This window comes from Onthophagus taurus, chromosome 10 (genome assembly GCF_036711975.1).
Source record: "Onthophagus taurus isolate NC chromosome 10, IU_Otau_3.0, whole genome shotgun sequence".
Classification (NCBI taxonomy): Eukaryota; Metazoa; Arthropoda; class Insecta; order Coleoptera; family Scarabaeidae; genus Onthophagus; species Onthophagus taurus.
The window spans coordinates 957,948-979,599 of NC_091975.1; the positions used below are offsets into that span (position 1 = coordinate 957,948).

Consider the following 21,652-nt stretch of genomic DNA (forward strand, 5'->3'; position numbering starts at 1 on the left):
CTTTTCCTGGGCACACTTCGAAGTTAGAAAAGAAAACGATGACAGAAGACTTCTCTGTCACCAATCCATGGTTCAGAAGTCCCTAAAGCCTCAGAAGATTAAAACCTTTATTGTTGTTAGATAGAGAAGAAAAAACTGGTACCTCCGAACCAAGACTTTTAGCAAAGATCGTTTTGATCAAAGCCAAAAGCAAAGAAGGTGTCATCAAAGAGATCAAAACACAGATCAGAACACCAGGTCCGACACCGACTATCCCTTAGATATGTAGATATTGACTTGATTTATTTACTTTAAAAGATTTTACGAGAAAATTATTAGATATTAAATTGATATTATAGACGTTGCGTTTCCTACATAAATGAGAAATTTGAAAAGGGATCCATTATTTGTAATCGCAAATTATACATGAAGGCGGGACGAAATGCAATCGAGTTAAGTAGCAACCTGGGCCCGCAACTTTATATGAAACGTAAATATTTAAAGTAAAGTTTTAATTAAAAGCTTCGGCAACGCGCCGGCAGAGGACCCCGTCGTCTCCTTTTCCACCCACGACAGATCCCGTCCCGTCCCGTTCGTTCCTTAATGAAAGCTCAGAATTGGATTTCGTCCTTCCGCCTTTGCGCGGTCGATCCCGAGCCGTCGAAACAAAAGTGATATCTTGTCCTTTGAAGAAGACCCCTTTTTATTTCTTACTCATTCCACTCCAAGCCGTGGGGTGCTCACTTTTCTCATCCTCGGACGTTCCTTGGAATAAATAGATATCGAATATAGAAGGGTTCACAATTAGTTTCGTTTTGTTTAAATCATGTTGGGGGGATGATAGTAACCGGCGACCTCACGTTTGTCAGTCGTAAAATACTCCCCTTATCGTAAAAATTTATAAACACGGTTTTGGGTCACATCGAACCCTTAACTGAGATAGACGGTGGAAGATGGTGGTGGAAGTCGAATTAAACGGGAACGTGCTTTCCAACCACACATAAAGGGTATTACCCCGATACCCCATTTTATCTTTCTCAAAGTTAATTTTGATTATAAAAATAATCATCACACAAGCAAATAACACAACTATTATTCTTTTAGATTAACATCGCTTAAATAGTGATCTCAACGCTTCATCAATATACAAACCTTATTATTTTATTTTGTTGTTAGCAATATTGCTCTTTTACACTTTTGCTCATTCTCAACTTTTTTATATATTATATACATTTTTGGAGTATTATATATTGTTGTATAACATTAAATATTAATAATACATTCTTTAAATGATAGTTTTAAAATATTAGGATTAATTTTAATAGTTTTTAATAGATGGCGCCTACACATCTTTTAAAAAATTGCGAAAAATTTTGATGAAATATTTGGTAGTTATACAAGAAGAGTACTTTTTGATAAACTAAACAGTATTTGAATAAAAAATTCGCCAAAAAGCGAATTCTTAAGATATCGTAATGAAATATGTGGTAATTATAGATGTGTTTTCCATGAATCAAACCGTATTTGAATATCTCTATCCATTTTTGAGATAATAACTTTTGAAATTAACCCAAATTTTTATTAATTAGAATCAGATTCAAAAATTTGCAAAAAAAGATATTTTAATGAAATACGTGGGTATTATAGAAGAAGATACATACGTTGTTTTTCATGAAACAGACATTATTGAGATAACAACTTTTGCAATCAACTCTGAATTAAAATGTGTTTTAAAAATATTAGAATTAATTTTAATAGTTGTTAACAGATGGCGCATATACACGATACAATCAAAAGGGGGCAGAGACGATTATTTAAGTATGTTCAAGTGGTAATGAACACACCTCTTTTAATGGGAATGATTTTAGAATAAGTACAGAACCAGTGATTTCAACATTACTTGATGATTGAGGTTCAAATGAATGGGTTCGGTTTTTATTGTTGTGGCTTCTAAAGGTATAACAAAGGTAGCTTTTAAAGCTAACTGTCAAAAAGTCTGAAACATCAAATGTCGTTGTTCAAGCCAAGCTGATTGGGTTTACTGAATGCTGTTATATGGGCTACATTATCCCCTGAAATCTATCCAATTTTGTTTCGATATGACATCGAACGAATATAGATGCCCGTTTGAGGAACAAGAATGTATGGAGATCAAATAAGACCGTAATAGAGTACCCATTAGCTCTATGTGTACGAAGGCATTGATACGAATGAGTAGTGGGTGAAGAGTACATGGAGCAATGAAATGAGAGAAAGTAGGTTATGTCATTTGGAGTAACTCTGCATGGTATTATCCGCCCTTGCATTGAAGTTGGATATTGTAGATACTTCCTATATCATATTATAATGTATATCATTTAAGATTTCTTTTGAGATATTAATCGTTGAAATATTTTGATTTATACAGAAGTTATGTGAGGAAAAGTCAAATCTGGGCGAAAATATAAAAGATAAAATATAGGATTGTTTCATAAAAATATAATAACATGAATATAATCTTTTTATGATATACTTAATATAAATTATAACCCACCCATTTCATTGTTGACGTTAATTAACGAACCAGTAGCCGCTTTTAGACATGGAAATAGTACGGAGGCTAAAATAACAATGAAGTTTTTACGAAGCCATTACCTCGGTGTATATTACGTTATTATTTAGTTTTCGTACGATAAGTAATGTAACAGTGTTTATGTAGCTTAATTTTTTGATGTGAAAAGGTCAAAAATCCTTTTAAACGTTAGTTCGGAGTGACACGCAGTTATATTTCAAGGATTTTTCGTGTTCAGTCGAGTCAGTTGATAACATTATTAGGACCATTATTTCTCGCGTTCTCGCGTCTCGATCCCGTCGACTGCAGCGGGGAGATAAGCCGCCCTTTGGGGAAAGTGGGTGGCATCCGGTTTGCTACACGAAATGGTCCTCAATGAATCCCCAAGGCTGGACGGGCAGCTTGGTCGATTATTCTTTTACCGCGTCATCGTCGCACCATTTTTAAATTCCTTACCCAAGCGAAGTGCGCACGTAATGTAAACGCAGACGAGGAGGATGTTTATGTTTATATACAAAGACCCTCGTGCCGTTAGAGCGGTAACGTAAATATAACGAAAGAATTGCAGTTGGGGGTCACCTATACGAAGAAGTTAGACCCCAATTAGATAGGATTTTGTTTATCACAAGAGAACCTCTCAACCTATTTTCAACAACAATATGTTATTCGAAAACATAATTTCTCTAATCTTTTATGCTTTTGCTCTTAAATGCATAAACATCGAGGAAAATCCAAAAAAGTAAATTTTACACATCATAAAAATAAATACATCATTAAATACATTAAGTACACAATTGTGACGATATTGTTAAGAATAAAATTATATAAGAATATAATTATATTTCCATACAAATATTCCATCACGATTTTTTAAAGATGTGTATGCGCCATCTATTAAAAACTATTAAAATTAATGCTAATATTTTAAAACTATCATTTTTAGAATGAATAAATTATTAGACCCTATGTTTATATAAAAAACTTGTATTATTTTGGCAAGTACTACGTCCTAGAAAAGTTTCCCGATTAAAAACTGAACCACCCTGTATAATACATATATACAGGTGTATTAAATATGAGTAGAAAAAAATGTCCTATTCTTGGTCCTTCTTAAGATATGATACGATAAAGTTAAGGGTTCACAAGTTTGAGTACTACTGGTTAATGAATTATACTAAGCAGGCTTTGCTTTGCAATTTGTAATTTGTTTCTAGTTTTGTAATTTTGTTGTTTTTAATACAATAAGTAAGTTTATTTATTAAAACCTAAATTTTTGTAAATTTTCACATTAAAGAGTGATAAAACAGAAGTGATAAATTTATTCGTATAAAGTAAACAACCTCCAAAAAAATATCTCATGAATGACTTTTATGTGTCAAATTAAAGCTATATTACATAAACAAAGCCTACTTAATATAATTCTTTATACAGCAATACTTAAACTTTCAAACCCTTAACTTTATCGTATCATATCTTAAAAATGGCAAAGAATGGGACATTGTGTTATAAGAAATATAACCCCTCAATTTTTTTGTACTCATACCTGATACACCCTGTATATAAAAGTTGAGAAAATAGAGAAAATCGTGCCGGCTAAATCCCAACCAAGTTTTTAGAACACACGATGTCGAAAGACATAATACACAGAGTATAACCTGTTACGTTTTTCCTGTCCTGTTCGGTCCTCTTTCGCTAGGGGGATGCCTGACGATCGATCGAAAACGTAATGAGCATAAGAAGTGCGTGGTATACTCGCTTTTCATTGGTCGATGTGTTAGACCGCTTCAGGCGCTGGTGGGGTGCAGAGGCACGCTGAAACCGACTGAAACTCAGTGCGCGTTCAGTCTCGTTCGACCATAATCGGGGGTTGACACGGCGCACGTCGAAACTTTCTGGTCCATCACGTTTCACATCGTCCGTTCATTTTGGAAGGGAAACAATTTCGTTTCTTCAACGTTTAAGATCGTAAAGTTAAGTCCATATGGTGCAAGTAATCGAAGAAGTGAAGCCGTGCCGCTTCGAGTTCTGCACTGTTGTAAGTAGAGTTGCTTGAATGAAGAAAATGGGGTTGGTTGCCCGTGGGAAGTAGTTGGGAATCTGTGGGAATTCGCCGATTCGACCGTCTAGAAATGCTAATGGGACCGGATAGTTTTGCAAGTGCAAGGGGCGTTGTAGTGATTTCTGTTTATCCTTGCGTTAAATTCACCGTTTTCCACCATTTTACTCGCTGGGAACTTGTTGAACTTCTCGCAGACTCGGAACCGCTTTGTTTCAACACTTTTATTTTTCAACTTTCACCATTATTATCATTAAGTTCTTTGTAACAAAATTTCTCGGTTTCATAGACATAGCAGATACATAGTATTGTTAAGGTACCATTATGGCATTGTTGGGGGCGATGATGGGCATTCATCATTCGGTCGTATCTCCCAGGGGGCGACCGTTGGTGTAAATTATACGTATTGTTCCTTGTCATTGGCCTAATTACATTAATCACCCTGGAAGTGTGACAGAATTAACTCGGTTTATCGAAGATATCTGATGCCATTAATTACCGGGGACGGCGTCGCGTCGCGGATATGATTAAACGCCTCTCAAATCTACCATGATGAATACTATCTCAGAACTATTAAGTTAGGTATCAAAATAAAAAAAAATAATAACGTTGCTAGCAATTTTCTGATATCATCACCACATTACCTGTCCGTTTTACCGTTGGGTTATATTCGATGGGATTTAATGAGACCTAAAGCTTGTATAAACGGTGCGCATAGTTTATGTACCATTACGCATTATTAGACGATAAAGGGTGGATCATTAGAAAACATTTAAACACTGTTATCCGGTTTTGCGATACCATCAATATTATTAAAGATAAATATTACTCATATCACGTTATTAAATAATAAATGATCCACAAACTAATAATATTAGCAGTTTTTGATTCATTACCAACAGTTTTTATCCAAAACATTTTTAGGAAAACTTTTTTTTTACTTTTCGCCCACCTTTTTATTGTTATATATAAAATTTAAAAAAATAATAAATAAAAAACTTTAGGAATTTGTTTTTTTAAAAACCATACGAGATTTTTTTTTAATCCGTTGTGCTTTTAACGTTAACCCGAAAGGGTAAAAATCTCAATTTTTTTTTGGTTCAACCCACCAATTATTATACAGGGTGTATCTGAATGACGTGCCCAAACTTCAGGGGTGATTCTTAAATAAAACAATAATAATAGTAAGAAAACCACTGACATTTAAACGTCAAAAATATTTCTGACAAAGATTGCAAAGCCTACTAAGATTTTTTCATTAAAAATTCATTCCAACTTTTGATCGACAACCCCGTTGTTGAACGGGCAGTGTTTACTTTATTATTTTTTTTCTCAAAAATTAGTCGTTTTTGGAAAAATTTTAGAGAGACAAAAAAGTTTTAGAATACTTTCATCTACCTATGTAATTTTTTTTAAATGTATTTACCCTCTGCATAAAAAAATTTTAGCAAAAATGTAAAGGGGGTGGTTACGTTTAGTAGTTTAGAAGGATAGGTTCAAAGTCCAAATAGGGTGAAAACGTGCCCTACTACCAGTTAAACATATTCCCCAAATTTCGTTGTCCTAGCGTTTATGGTTTTTGAGAAAAAAAAAATTAAACCAAAATTTTCCGCCATTTTTGGAGGGGTGTAGCTCCTTAGGGGAGCCCAAGTCGCCCATGGTTTATACAGGGTGAGTCAATAGTGCGGGGACGGAAGATAGTGGCTATACTATTGAAAATAAAAGAAATGTTTTTATGCCATCATATATTACCATCAAAGCTGTATCGATTAAAATTATTTTCAGCTATACAGGGTGTTTCACTATTCCAGGACCATACTCAACTTCATTTTTTTAAATGGAACGCTATGTATTTTTTTACATATTCTGATTTGCTGTCTTAAATGCTACGACTGCATATCTTGTTTTTAAATTTTGAATGCAAGGTTGCCAAGTTATTATTTTTTTTGTGAAAAAGTTTGAAAATTCAGGTGGTCACTTAAAATTCGTTATCTGCATTAATATTGAATATTGAAGATTGCAATTTGGGGTGTCGATAAACAAAGCTTGGGTCTTTCGAACACTGTTCATACTATTGGATATCATTGTACAGGGTGTTTAGCAAAAGCGATTAATTTATGCAATGTTTGGAGAACCATAACTTTGTTATTTTAAATGGAACACCCCGTATTTTTCTAAGGTTTCGGATAGCCTTATTAATTCTCTTTTATTTTTGTTAAGCATATGATATATCTAATACGTGTACTTTTTGAGAAAATTAGACTGTTTTAAAAATGTCAGTATAAACGTGATTTATTTACAAAATGTAGGCTATGGAACAACATTTTTGAACATATAAGTAAGTTTATGTCGAAAAAGATATAGGTGCAATACACAATATTAAAAAAAATACAATGAAGAATTAAGCAACAACCATTAACAAAACAAAATTAAAGTAAATGTTCAATATAGCCTCCTTGTTGTTGAACACAAGTTTCAATTCGTCTAAGAAATGAAACATTAACGTTCTGCAACATGTTTACGTTTATTGTTTCAAACGCATCGCGAATACGATTCATCATATTTGCTTTCGTCGTTGGTGGTTCTTCATATACCAAGCTTTTTACATATCCCCACAAAAAAAAATCTAATTTTGTCAAATCCGGAGAACGTGGTGGCCATCTAACAGGACCTCCTCTGCCTACCCACCGATCAACAAAAATTCTGTCTAAATGTCTTCTAACTATCCTACTATAGTGAGGTGGCGCACCGTCGTGCTGAAACCACATTCTTTGCCGAACGTTTAGTGGAACATCTCCTAAAAGTGCTGGCAGGTGATTTTCCAAAAAATTCCAATAAGATTCTCCGTTAACGTTTCCCTCGAAAAAATACGGCCCGATCAAACAAGATCCTACTATCCCTGCCCAGACATTTACAGACCATCGATGTTGGTGGTCTACTGGTCGTATAAAATGAGGATTGATAGTATCATAATAATGAAAGTTATGGCGGTTAACGTAGCCATTTTTGTGAAACGTTGCCTCATCGCTGAATAATAGATAATCAAAAAAATTATACTCTTGTTGAACTTTTTCTAATGCCCATTCCGAAAATTCTAGCCTTTTCTGGAAATCAGTTGCATCAAGTTCTTGTACTAATTGAATATGGTATGGATGAAATTTATATTTTCGTAAGATTCTTGAAACAGACGTTTGGCTGACGTTAAGCTCATTGCTTATTTTGCGTGTACTAGTGTGCGGGTTTTCAACTACCTTTAATAATACAGAAAGTTCGTTCTCTTCCCGAGTGGTTCGTTTCTCGCGATCTTTTTTTTCGTATTTGACGTGTCCTGTTCTTTCAAACCTTTCTTGAAGGTTTTCAAATGCTTCAACCCTAGGATGCCTACGCTCTGGAAATTGTTGAGCGTAAAGTCTAGAGGCAAGAAATGGATTTCGCTCTCCCGCACCCAAGAAATATACCATATCAATAAGTTCTTCTTGACTAAAATTCATTTTAATCAAACAACAGATTTTGGAAACACGTTATGAACAAACAAAGAGAAATCAAAACTTAATTGTTTGACACTTCGTATTGCTATAAAAATCTTTTCAAAGCCTACTTTTTTTTAATAAATCACGTTTATGCCGACATTTTTAAAGCAGTCTAATTTTCTCAAAAAGTACACGTATTAGAGATACCATATGCTTAACAAAAATGAAAGATAATTAATAAGGCTATCCGAAACCTTAGAAAAATACGGGGTGTTCCATTTAAAATAACAAAGTTATGGTTCTCCAAACATTGCATAAATTAATCGCTTTTGCTAAACACCCTGTACAATGATATCCAATAGTATGAACAGTGTTCGAAAGACCCAAGCTTTGTTTATCGACACCCCAAATTGCAATCTTCAATATTCAATATTAATGCAGATAACGAATTTTAAGTGACCACCTGAATTTTCAAACTTTTTCACAAAAAAAATAATAACTTGGCAACCTTGCATTCAAAATTTAAAAACAAGATATGCAGTCGTAGCATTTAAGACAGCAAATCAGAATATGTAAAAAAATACAAAGCGTTCCATTTAAAAAAATGAAGTTGAGTATGGTCCTGGAATAGTGAAACACCCTGTATAGCTGAAAATAATTTTAATCGATACAGCTTTGATGGTAATATATGATGGCATAAAAACATTTCTTTTATTTTCAATAGTATAGCCACTATCTTCCGTCCCCGCACTATTGACTCACCCTGTATATCAAAGTACCCTTAAAATTGCCTAAAGAATCACCCCCTGAAGTTTGGGCATGTCATTCAGATACACCCTGTATATCATTTTAATAAAAATAGTTTGGACTTTAATTTATGATAAAAATTATTTCTTAAATTGTATACATTATTCATCTATACTGGTTCTAATGATAAAATTTGTTACTCAAAAACGAATAGAGATATTCAAATACGGTTTGGTTCATCAAAAAATACGTATCAATTTCTATAATTAGCAAATATATCATTACGATATCTTAAGAATTCGAATTTTTACGATTTTTTAAAGATGATTGTCGAAAATTGTTGACGTTATAAAGTCAGGAAAATTCAACAATCACTATCTCAAAAACGAATAGAGATAGATATTCAAATACAACCTTGGTTCATGAAAAAAAAGTATCCTTTTCTATAATTAGCAAATATTTCATTACGATATCTTAAGAACGCGATTTTAGCGATTTTTTAAAGATGATTTTTGAAAATTGTAGACTTAGAGATATTCAAATACTGTTTGGTTCATGAAAAAATATGTATCCTTTTCTATAGTTATCAAATATATCATTACGATATCTTAAGGGATCGATTTTTTAAAAGTGATTGTCTAAAATTGTTGAATTTGTTCTCTAAATATAGAAGAAGGTGTGTGTACTTTTTTGAGACGTGTGTCTCAAAATGGTTGAAATCGATTCAATACTTTCAATGATTAAAGATTTAACGTAGTATCAATTTATTTCGAAAATAATTACTTAATACAAAAATTGATACCCGACTCATGATTAATTAAACAGATAACCCAACTGAATTGCCAGAAAGAACGCGACCAATTAACTTTAAAGCCTTCTTACGTGGGGAATCGTCGTCATACAAACACGGCGTACAAAATAAATTAAAAAAGCTCCATTAAGTTCTAACGTTTCCTTCACCATTAGTGTATTAAAACGGCGACGAAGGTGGGACGCTCAAATATTTGATTTCAAAACGAAAATAGAGGTGTTATTAATAAAAATTACGTCTCGATTAGAACGAATGGTTTTAACGTCGCCCATTACGCTGATAGTTCTAGGAAAGTGCATTTAGACGCATCTGGGTCGGCCCTTAAACTTATGCGACGCCGTGAAATTCCGACAGATGCCATTACGACCGCGACCTTTCTATTACCACTGATCTATCAAAGCCAGCAAAAAAACAAAAAAAAATTAGGTGAAAAAGACAAAGGGAAAAAGACAAGCTAAACAAAAGCACAGTCCCCTAAAGTACGAGTGCTTTTAATGGATCCCATAAAAGTAATCGACGCGCCTCTTTGTCGAACGTTCGAGGTGAATTTTCGATGGGGCAAGTATAACGGACCCTTAATGTAGCTCGACGGGACAATACGACAACGATGGCACAACTGTATGTGTATCTATGGAGATACGACTAAAACACGATGCGACGTGGTGGTGGTGGTGGAGGACGCCGGCGTCGGCGTCGCGACGTTAATAGAAGCAGACCTTTAATTTCCTGCGCCTGTCGGTTATCGCCCCTGCAACGTCGCCGTAATTAAATAATAATTGGAACCGGACAATCGGCACCATTGAGGACACTTGTTAGGACGCATTTTATCCTTTGTAATGGCATGATCGACCACAACGTTTCAATCTTGTTTTGTTTCGTATCGGTAATGAATAATGATGCAGGTATCTGCAGGAAACTAATAATTTTTTAATTAATTCACTCCTATTGCGTTATTTTATGACATAAAAGTGTTTCAAAGATACTAGAAAGCAGAAAATGTTGATTGGTGTATGTCAAAATGGCTCAAATCAATTTATAATAACCTCATAATACTTGGGAAAAACGAAAAAAAGTTGAAAAAATAAAAAATTTCGATTTTGACACATTTGGTGTGTGTCAAAATGGTTCTAAACAATTAAAAGTGCATCGAAGATACTTAATGAGGACTAAATAATTAACAAAAAATGATTTTGATGTTTTTTGAATGTATTTCAAAAGTACCAGAACACTGCAAATGTTGATTTATGTGTGTCAAAATGAAATCAATAAAAATATATCTAAAATACTTAATAAGAATGAAATATATATAAAAAAATAATTTTGATAATTTTTCAAACTGTTTCAAACATAGCAGAAAATAGAAAATGTTAATTAGAGTATGTTAAAATGGTTTAAATCGATTAAAAAGATTCCTGGGGTAGTTATTGAGGATGGCAAATAAGTAAAATCTGATTTTGAAGTCTTTTGGAGTGTGTCAAAATGGTTCAAATTAATTGTTATTAATCGATTTGACAGACACCAATCAACATTATTTTCATACTCCAAAATTTTTTGAATTTTCTGGAAATTAATTTTCCAACTTCTTTCTTTTTTGCCAAGTATTCTAAGCTTTTTATAAAGTAATTTGAGCCATTTTGATACACACCAATCAAGTTTTTCTGTTTCGTGGTGTCATAAAAAAGTCAATTTTTGTATTAAGTAATTATTTTTGAAATAAATTGGTACTACTAACTGATTAAAACTATAATTACTGAAAGTTGATTGCAATTAATAGAACGATTGGTGACATTTATCGAACGTTGCGTCCATACAAACGTTTCAAACGCAATTTCCATAGAGCGACTTCGCGGCCAGAAAATTAAAGCAATTTGCCGTTCAGATTTAATTGGACCGCAGCTAAACGCGGTACGCGACGGTCAATAATAGAAACCCTCTCTCTATTAGTACAACCGCGGAGGATGTTAAAAGCTCGCAGAATTGAATTTTTCTTTTTTGCTTTCTTGCAGATGAACCGCCCTATCCAAGTGAAGCCAGCGGACAGTGAGAATCGTGGAGGTAAGTGGAAACATTTTCCCGGAACGTCGGCGAACGGTGTTTTTCTTTGCGAAACTCTATATACGAACGGGACCAACCGATTTTGAGCGACCCGCGAGTGCGAACGTCGAGTTTCTGCTTTTTTAATGGTTCTTTCAACGTTTCATCATCACCGAGAAATTACTAAATTTCAAACGGAACGTTATCTCTCTAAATTGTACGTGCACGTATCGGGGGCGAATGTTATATTATGGAAGTTTAAACGAATAGACAGGGTAAATGCTTGGTTTGATTGAGAATGAATGAGAGTGTGGTTGAAAAAATAAGGTAATAGGATGAAAAAAAATTTATTTTGCGAATTAAGAGAGTACTCATTTATCTCAGTGATACAAAACCAGTAGACTACGTACTTATTGCAAAAGGCTAGATACTACTTGTAAAATACTAACTACTACTTCCAGATGACTTGATACTACTTGCAAAACACTAACTCTAAATATGCTGCTTCCAAAGGGGTAGATGTTATTCAAAATCTAGATACTGCTTGTAGAAGACCAGGTACTGCTTGCAAAAGACTAAATACTACTCGTAACAGATTAACTACTACTTCCAGAAGGGTTGATACTGCTTGCAAAATACAAAATACTGCTTGAAAAAGACTAGGTACTACTCCCAGAAGAGTAGATGCTGTTGAAAAACTAGATACAGTTTGTAGAAGGCAAGATACTGCTAGTAAAAGAGTAACTACTACTTCCAGAAGACTTGATACTATTAGCCAAATACTAAATATTGCTTGCAAAAAACTAAGTGCCGCTTCCAGATGATTAGAAAACTAGATGTTGCTTGCAGAAGACTACATGCTACTTCCAAAAGACTACATACCGCTAATGGAGGACTAGATGCTGCTTGAAGTTTCTCCTTTGCACTAGTTGACCCCCAAGTGAAAATCTACCACAAAACATCGAAATTGATGTTTTTTATTAATCGAATAACGATCATAACTCAAGAACAAAAAATGATGGAAAAAATATTTTGTGTATAAAGTGTTTGTAATAAACCAAGAATACTATACTCTAGATACGAAGTGGAACACCGAAAAAATCAAAGTTAATAGACTTTAATGAATGTTGCGTAATGAACCAAAAATATATAATCCATAAACAGATTCATCTTATTTTTAACCATTTTTAAGTTAAAAGCTGCTAAGTTTACTATATACCATTTTTTAATGAGTATAGAATGGATCCATTGTTATTCAAAAGTACTTCAAACGTGTGTAGACTTGTGGGGTTATACAATGGTACTCGGAAAACAATTAATTTTCGTGGAAACGGCATGCGTGGAACTAAGCCGTACATAATCAACTTAGCCCGTTGTTCAAGCTGTCAGAGCGTCGCGACGCCGCGCCGTACCGTTATAGGTGTTTTGTACACCACGCCGGAGTGTTAATTAATAATCCGCATAACCTTGACAATTGACAATGGGGCGTCGTCGTTTCGAACTCGTCATACCACGGTTTAGAAAGTTAAATGAATTTAAACGGAGATAAGGCGTCGCGACGGTCATCAATCGCGTCCTTTCGAGGATTGCTCACAATTTAACCACGAAGAAATTAAATGGACTGGGATATCTGACCTAAACTAAGCCGAAAGATAAATTAAGTAAAATGTAGCGCCATCTATTGAAAACTATTAAAATTAATGTTGTTTTGTCATAATGATTTGATTTGAAACATTTTTTGATCCTATTATCTTTAATGAGTGTGATTGAGCCGAATTTGAGTATATGTTAAGTGAAAAGGTTGAAAAGACGGGATTTTGTTAAGCCTTAACATCGATATAAGGCTGTGTTCTGATGTCCAGGCTAGAAGCGGGAAGCGGACCTAATCAGCCGGCCTGGACTCTGTCTTATTGCAGAGCGATGGCCAGCAGAGTCCCGCAGGAGGTGCTGCGTGTAGCGCGACTGTAGAGGGCACCGCCTGCGCCTGGTCACGTAAGACCGCCCTGTCCTTGTTGTGCCGAAATGTGACCGTACAGTGTCGTGCGTATTAGACGTGTTTGTAGTGCGTTGTTCCGTGCAGGACATGGTCAGCTCGCTCGTTCGATGTATGTCTAGACGTTGTGTGTAATTCTCTTAATTATTTTTTTTTCTTGGGCAATCCTCGGACAACCAGGCAAACACCGACAGCTTAGGGCACCCCACCAACAACGACATACTGTCTCAATGTATCTACTTAATATTCTTTCATCTATTCAAGGATGCATTCACCGCATCCTTCAATGGAAATTTAGCAGAGCATGGTCATTTTCCGCAATGATGGTCACCGAAATAAGAAACCAAATCAATTTGATCTTAATCAACTTAATCAAAACATCTTATTCCCATGTCCATTATTGTTACATTGTATCTAATTTAGTTACTTAAACACCATCTGCAAATTTCCAAATCTCAAAGTTAAAAAGTTTATATTATTGATTTTTTGCAGATTGTGTAGCGAAATAGTTTTTAGTTAAATGTGGCTTCTGTCGAACTCTGCTACTGGTAGCGTGTGCTCACTCGTGTTAACATGTTAGTAGATGTGCGCACTTTGCCTGGTCCTCCGAGGTGAGTCCGTTACAATCCCACGCTTGTCCCGGAGAGACCCTAATCCCCCCATAATGCCCACACCGATCGGACGACCCCCCGGGGAATGGGGTCCATCGAAGTAAATAGAAAAAGGGTTATCTCTTCTCTTCATCTCCGTCTTAATCCCTCCCCTTTTTTATTTTATTTAATTAAAAAAAACTGAATCGTTTTGTTAAAATCTTTCATAACCACCCCTTTGGTTCTTTGGTTTACTGTCGTTTTTTATTATTACTATTTATTGAGTGGATTGTGCACCAAATCAGCGTTTATAGAGTTGTTGTATTAAATGTTACTGGCCGAACAATAAGAACGCAACAAGTTAGAACGCGACTAATTGTACGTTTTGTTTTCGTTCCATCCAGATAGAAAACTGTTCGTTGGTATGCTGAGCAAGCAACAAACTGAAGAGGATGTTAGACAGCTTTTTGCTCCATTCGGAACAATAGAGGAGTGCACGATTCTTCGAGGACCCGATGGTGCCAGCAAAGGTAAATGTAACACCAACATTGTCTTAATTTAAATTTGATTTAATTCATTTCTTTTCGAATTTATCTCGATACTTAAGCATCTGAGAGTAAAAATGTAAAAGAGCAATTTTGTTAAGAATAAAATTATCTACAACTTTTATTACTAAAACTTTTTTTCTAAAACATTTAAATTCCGTGCAATATCAACAACGTGTTCTAAATCTACGATTTCATCTAATCTTCACTTTTTTGGATTTTGAAATCTCGAAATTACTAAATTGAGGTTTTTGGATAAAAAAACATAATAACTGGAAAACGAAAAGTGTTGTCGATGAAAATTATTTGTAATGATCCAATAAAACGTTATACGCAAGCGATTAACCAACTATGACTATTATCAATCTAAGGCCCACTTTTACCACCTCCTGATAAATTTATCCGATAGATAAATCCAGTTCTTAGCCAATGAGAGCGCTTAAAATCGCCGTAACCATGGCAACTATCCTCTAGATAGTTTATCAGGAGGATGGTAAAAGTGGGCCGGCCCACTTTTACCACCTCTTGATAAATTTATCCGATAGATAAATCCAGCTCTTAGCCAATGAGAGTGCTTAAAACCGCCGTAACCATGGCAACTATCCTCTAGATAGTTTATCAGGAGGATGGTAAAAGTGGGCATAAGTAAGTTAAAATCCCAAACATTCCCTAGACTGCTCCGATTCTCTAATGTTACCATTAACTAGTGAAACATCGAATTTCATCAAATTTTCGTATATTTCTCGATATATTATTGAAAATGAAATTTGCGAACAGTTTTTTTGTAATATACTCCATTTCCCGAGTATTGCCATTAAGCTAAGGGTTCTTTTATGTTAATCAAAATATCTAATCGAGGGCTAGAAAAACTGGGGCCCAACTTCGTATAGGCCTTAATCCAATAACTATAATTCCCGTTTTAAATTCGTTTTTGAGCACTTTAAAAATCAATTTGCCCCGAGCAACTTTAATACGAAATTCGCCTAACGAATATATAATTGCGGTGCTCGGGTAAAGGGATTCAGTAACTTTTTAAGCGCCGGATTTAATTTCGAAACTATTAAACGCGCGCCCGCACTCATCCGCGATTTTTCATCGGGGCGAATCTTTAGTCGCGCGCGCCATGAATATTTAAGACGTCGCAAACGGGCTTATTATGTATGCGAGGACCGGGAAATATAGAAAAAGGGAAAAAATCTAATTAAACTTTCATTAAACTTTCGTTTTGTGCCCGCGACGCCAAGCCGTCCGGTCTTATTAAATTCTTTGAGGTGCTCTTCATATTCTCGCTTATTTTATTGTCTTTGATTATGTGCCCGGATCACTTTTAAATTAAGATCCCTTTTTTGTTTTGTTTCACTCAAAAGAACCGAGTAATCTCTCTAATTCACTTTAGAACTAGCTACAAATTGTTCCGAGTTAATTATTTCGTTGTGATTTCATCTTCAAACACCGGAAACTATGTGTAACCGTCACGCATAAGTTAAAACGTGCAAAGAGGTTAGACAAATATTTGAGTGTGCAAATACGAGTTGGTTGGGTGTTCATAGGTAGAAGGGCTAACTGAGAGAGATGAGGATAGGGCGTGTAAACGCGTGAACGCCGAGTTAGTTGTGAGCATATTTAGCTGCCGGGGGCGCCCTAATTTGCATTTTGAAATGTGCTAACAACTTCGGGGCTCTTCTACACCTCCTCAACGGTCTAATTACGCGGCACGAAGCCGGATGCGGCCCGTTTGTCCCTCGAACGGCAAAAAACTTGCCCGGTTAATTAAAAGTTTATATTAAGACCATAAAAACCCAGCTCCGAAAGATCCAGTGCTCCAACAATCAACCAAAAAAAACACAAAAAAGAGGATGTTATTGAAAGAGAAGCAGCAGCCCTTGACGGATTTTCTATCTCGAATTTTGAGTCGGCAAACCACGATTCGTTTTATTATGTAGGGCATAATGGGTCGACGTGCGCTGATTTAGGGTGCCATTTGTAAAGCGGACCTGTAATGGGGGTAGTTATTGTTAAAAACAGCCAAAATAAACCCTTACGATCGGCGTAAATCTCTGCCAGCGACGTTTGATGGCTAAAACTCGCGAAAACTCGCAATTATACTGTCGATCCGTGTCTATCAGTATTTATACGACCAACGGATTGTGAGATCGTAAATTTTTTTGGTCTACTCCCTAAAACGTATGCTGCGGGATGCAAATTAAATGAAGGGTACTTTGGTTCGGATGTTTTTCAATTTTTGCTTACTAAAGCACACTTAGTAAACGCTCAACTTTTTCGCATTTTTATTTGGCCTTATTGTTGAAGTCAAAACTGAAAAAATAAAGATAAAGGAGGAATAAATTGTTAGATATGAGCCATAATGATATGATTCATAACCAGATTGAGGTTAATTGTAATCATTTTTTAGTTAGAACTTGAAAATTACCAAAATATCAAAATGAATAGTTTTTGTTATTGGAATCAATCATAATACCATAATTGAATGTTTTCGTTGCTAAACTCGGTAATAACTGACAAACTAAAGGTGACGCAAAAACCATAAGAACATAATCCATAACCAGATCTTCTTCAGTTATAACTATATTATAGTTAGATGGTGGAAATGGTCAAAATACCGAACTTTATAACTGACAAACTAAAAGTAACGTAGGAAGAAACTTTTGATATAAAATGAATCAAAAATATAGAATCCATTATCAGATACAACATAGTTATGATCATTTTTAAATGAGATATTATAAACCCCCAACATATCAAAATTGATGATTTTCATTAGTACAATAATTAATCATAACTTAAATAAAATAAAAATAAATTGTTCATAATGCACTAAAGAACATAATCAATAACCATTTCCGTTTTAGCTGCCATCATTTTCTAGATACAATCATCTATATAGATGATTTGGGTTACTAAAGTAAAGTAATATTTATGATCATAACTCAAATACTAAAATCGATGTTAGAAAGCTTTTTGTACATAAATTGTTCTCTCAATATTTATGACACTCATAGACTGACAACATTTGCAATACGGTAAAAAATTGAAATTTGAAAGTGAAAAAGCTTAAAATTTAAAACTTCATTATGTATGTACCGATTTCTGTATGAAAGGAAGAGATTTTTCGTTCGTCGAGCGATAAAACCGAAGTACAGAGCACCAGCTGGCGGTTGGATCGTTGTAGCAATTAATTGCCGATTCATGTACCCGCTCCGACCTCGGTTCAAGAATTAATTTGCATAGCCCGGGCCGACCATTAGCATATTTTTAATCAAGGCGGTTACGCCGGATTCTTTAAGGCCAATTCCGAGACGGGATTTGAACGATAAGTGAAAATTACGATTTCACCTCAAACCACCTTTTCACCAGATCTTTATTCTTTATTGAAGATACAGTGTGTTAATTAATTATCGTACCCTACGTTATCATCGCAAGTATGCAACCAATATCACAGTATACGCCACAAATCGCGTATACTGTAATGATGGTTGCATACTGATGACGTCGGGTACGATAATTAATTATTAACACACTGTATATCTTTTCGTTTTGGTTTCAGGTTGTGCTTTCGTAAAGTTCAGTTCGCATCAAGAGGCGCAAGCGGCCATCAACAGTCTTCATGGTAGTCAGACTATGCCGGTGAGTACCTACCTAAAGGTGTCTTTTTTTAGGGAGTTTGCGATTTTGACGCGTGGACAGTTCAATTAATCGCCGGTCGCTACTCCATTAAGCGACAAAGCGTGGTCCGTAATTACAACGACAACTTCCATTGTCTGCGGCTGGCGCGGCGACGCCGCTTCGAACCCCGAAAATGGGCAAAAAACGAACGATAAACTTGTCACCGGTATTGTTTACGCGCGACGTGAATAGATGGCGCCGCGACTCGGCCGGTAATTGTCGTTTTCACGCTCAATTAATTTCCCCGGAAAAAATTACTGGGATTCCATTTGAATATAGACTAGTAATGTTTTTTTATCCTCAAACTGTCCTTGTTATCTCTTGGAGATGATACTGTTGGTCTCTGTAGCAGAAAGCACAAATTATTCTGGGGTACAACGCGGGACAATTACTCAAACTCGGGGGGTAGGATTCCATTTCTGTGTGGAATTGCATCCGGGGACCAGAGGTTGCCTCCCTTTCCCTTCGCCGTGTCGCGTCGGGAAGGAAGAGTGCGAAGGAAGCGGAAATTGTGTAGGGTCGGAACTCTATTCATCTGTCGCCAAATGGAACGTAATTATGTTATCATTCTCCGCTCGGCACTCGAAATAAAATCAAATTTTACGCCACCCGCGCGCGCCGAGGTGAGAAGCCGTATTGCTTTTTTCATCCAGACCAAAGTGACAGTTTGATAAAGTGCCGGGCCGTATTTCACGGTGGTACCCAGTGAAAGTTAGGAGTTATCTGGAAGTTTGGAGGCGCGTTTGTTTGCGTATCTTGACAAACTAACTTTAACCACCGTATACACCGCGTAATAAATACAATTATGAAGTTCCGTTATAAATAATGCACTTTATCTGAGCCAAACTTTTGTGGCCGCCTATAATTCACCAAATTTTGGTAATAAACTATTAAATTCGCGCAAAATTTCTTGTAGCCCAGCAAGAAAAAAAGCCGCTCCCCTCCCAACTCCCCCATTTAAAGTTTGACACTCCGAGAGAGCTCGCCAAATTGCTTTCATTTATGTAAACAACTTCGGGCGCACCGTATTACGCCCGTATTATAATGAGGAACCAACTTTTCGCCAAGTTTTCAATGCCTGAATGATTGAGACTTCGCAGCAAAACCCCTCTCAATCTAGAATACACTCCATGGAAAAAACTGAATTTTACAAAGTATCTCAACGGTATACTCCATTACTTCATCGAAAATACATCAATTTGTTCTTTTATACGGATTTTGGACAATCAATTATAAACACTAAATGCCTAAAAAATGCCAAAAGGAGACTGAAAATAGAAGATAATGAGTCAAGAAAAAATGACAATGTCAAAATGAGATAGATAATGAAGAAATGAAATTGATTAGAATCTGAACAGAGAATGGAATGTTAAAAAGGATCTAACCTCCTTCTTCAATAGAGAGGAAGAATACTGAAAAGAGGTTGGTGCTACGAAAAAGACTGTGTAACTAAAGAAGTATATTAAGAAACTGGAAATAGTAGAAAGAACCAAGACAGAGACAGGAAATAGTGTATACAGAGTTTGGAAAGAAAAGGCTCGATAGAAACTCAGATACCGAAAAAAGGGAAAATGCTGATAATAGCAAAAAGAGACTGAATAGAATCTGGTTGGAAGAAGTTATGGAAAACAAAGGCTTAGCAAAAAATGAGGAAATCAGTAATAGATGACATTGGCTGAAGATTGGAGACAGGAATGATTAAAATAAGATTGATGGCAGAAAAAAGAGACTGAACAGAGACTAGAAAGACTAGAACGAGATCGCTAGCAGAATAAAGATGGCTCAACAAAGACTGGAAATAGCAGAAAGAACCAAGACAATGAAACTAGTTATGGAAGAAAAAGGCCTAACAGTGACTATTACTTCGCCTGATTATGGTGCAAATGCATAGTTCTGTATTATTAAGCCAAGATCTCTTGCAGCTGAGGCGTTGCATTAGTTTTTGGTTGATGTGAGACAAAAATATACCCTTGCCGTTTATTTTTCTTCCCTTCATGCAAGTATTAGTCATTGATGGAACCCCCCACTTTCCAGAGATAACCTTAAAAAGTAGTTCATCCATAATTATATTAAATAAGAAATGCAGAGGGAGTCCTCTTACTCGACTATCTACAAATATGAATATTTTTATGTAAAATCTAGTCCCCAAAAAAAATCAAAACATCTAGGCAAAAAATAAAATCAGAAAAAGGGTGATATCAAAATGTAAAGGAACCCCCCCTCCTAATTTTTTTTGTCGACTTTTCGTGCTTTGTAGCGTTCCCGTTTTGCGTCCCAGGGCACAGTCGCGCGAAATTACTTTAAAATATGTGTCGCGAGGCAACGTCACCGTGAAAACTCGAAAACAGCTCGTCAGGTCCCCCTTATTATTTTTGCTTCCGTCCGTTGAGAGTCTCGCGGGACGAAAGTTGTCAGCTCGTCTGTCATCCCGGGTTCTCCTGCATCATATTTTCGTCCACCGATATCGACGCCACATAAAATTCCTTATAAAGTGGACAGATTTCATCAAAATCGTACGAAATCCGGAAAGGTACAGCAGTATAGCAATGCATAACTCAATCTGGAACGTGCTTATTGCGTGATATCCAAGCCCGAGACTCCTCGAGCCTTTAATGCATTTAAAAGCGAAATTATGTCAGTTAACAGAAACAAGGGACCCTGTTAACTGGGTCTAAAAGCTCTCCCCTCTGAGCCAGTCAACCCGAACTTTCTAAATGGCTTAAGCGACGCGACCAGTCCGGGGTCGATTATGCAAAATTCGGAGACCCCCTCGTACTCCGCCCACCAAATTCCGAATTACCCCCAAATAAAACACCATGCAATATTAATGAATGGCAGGGGCGGTCTCTGCGGTGCCCCCGATGTTATTCTATGTAAATGATCCCGGTCTGCAGGTTGCAAATGAGCCCGCGGCCGAACTGCGCCCGCGGCCGATGTGTACTCAGTCATTAAGGGCACTTGAGCGTTTTGTTTGCCCTCGACCCTTCTGCCGCTCGAAAAGAGAGGCTTTTCGTGTCGCCTACCTCTTCGCTGCTACGTCGCCCAAGACCAAGAAGGTAGCTTCTTAACCTCAAAAGTAACAATCGATTCGATTTTTTGTTCTGACAAAAAAATTTCAATCGGAGTGCCGATAAATCTATTAAATCTCTTTTTGGGCAACGCGTTCCGGAAAACGGCGCGCTTTGATCCGGC

The 21,652-nt window shown here is 36.1% G+C and overlaps 1 protein-coding gene across 19 annotated transcripts in view; it reads left to right on the top strand.

The window, feature by feature from the left end:
• LOC111415491 (bruno 3) overlaps positions 1-21,652 on the top strand; it is a 318,531-nt gene that overhangs the window by 272,152 nt on the left and 24,727 nt on the right. For 16 of the 19 annotated variants that reach the window (XM_071199557.1, XM_071199540.1, XM_071199543.1 and 13 more), the window contains 3 exons: positions 11,621-11,669; positions 14,636-14,761; positions 18,342-18,421. In XM_071199557.1, coding sequence (XP_071055658.1) covers positions 11,621-11,669; positions 14,636-14,761; positions 18,342-18,421 — 255 coding nt within the window. Of the gene's footprint in view, positions 1-4,374; positions 4,566-11,620; positions 11,670-13,510; positions 13,641-13,705; positions 13,754-14,635; positions 14,762-18,341; positions 18,422-21,652 lie in introns of those variants that run through there. The other 3 variants (XM_023047194.2, XM_071199556.1, XM_023047204.2) reach the window with 3 other exon arrangements.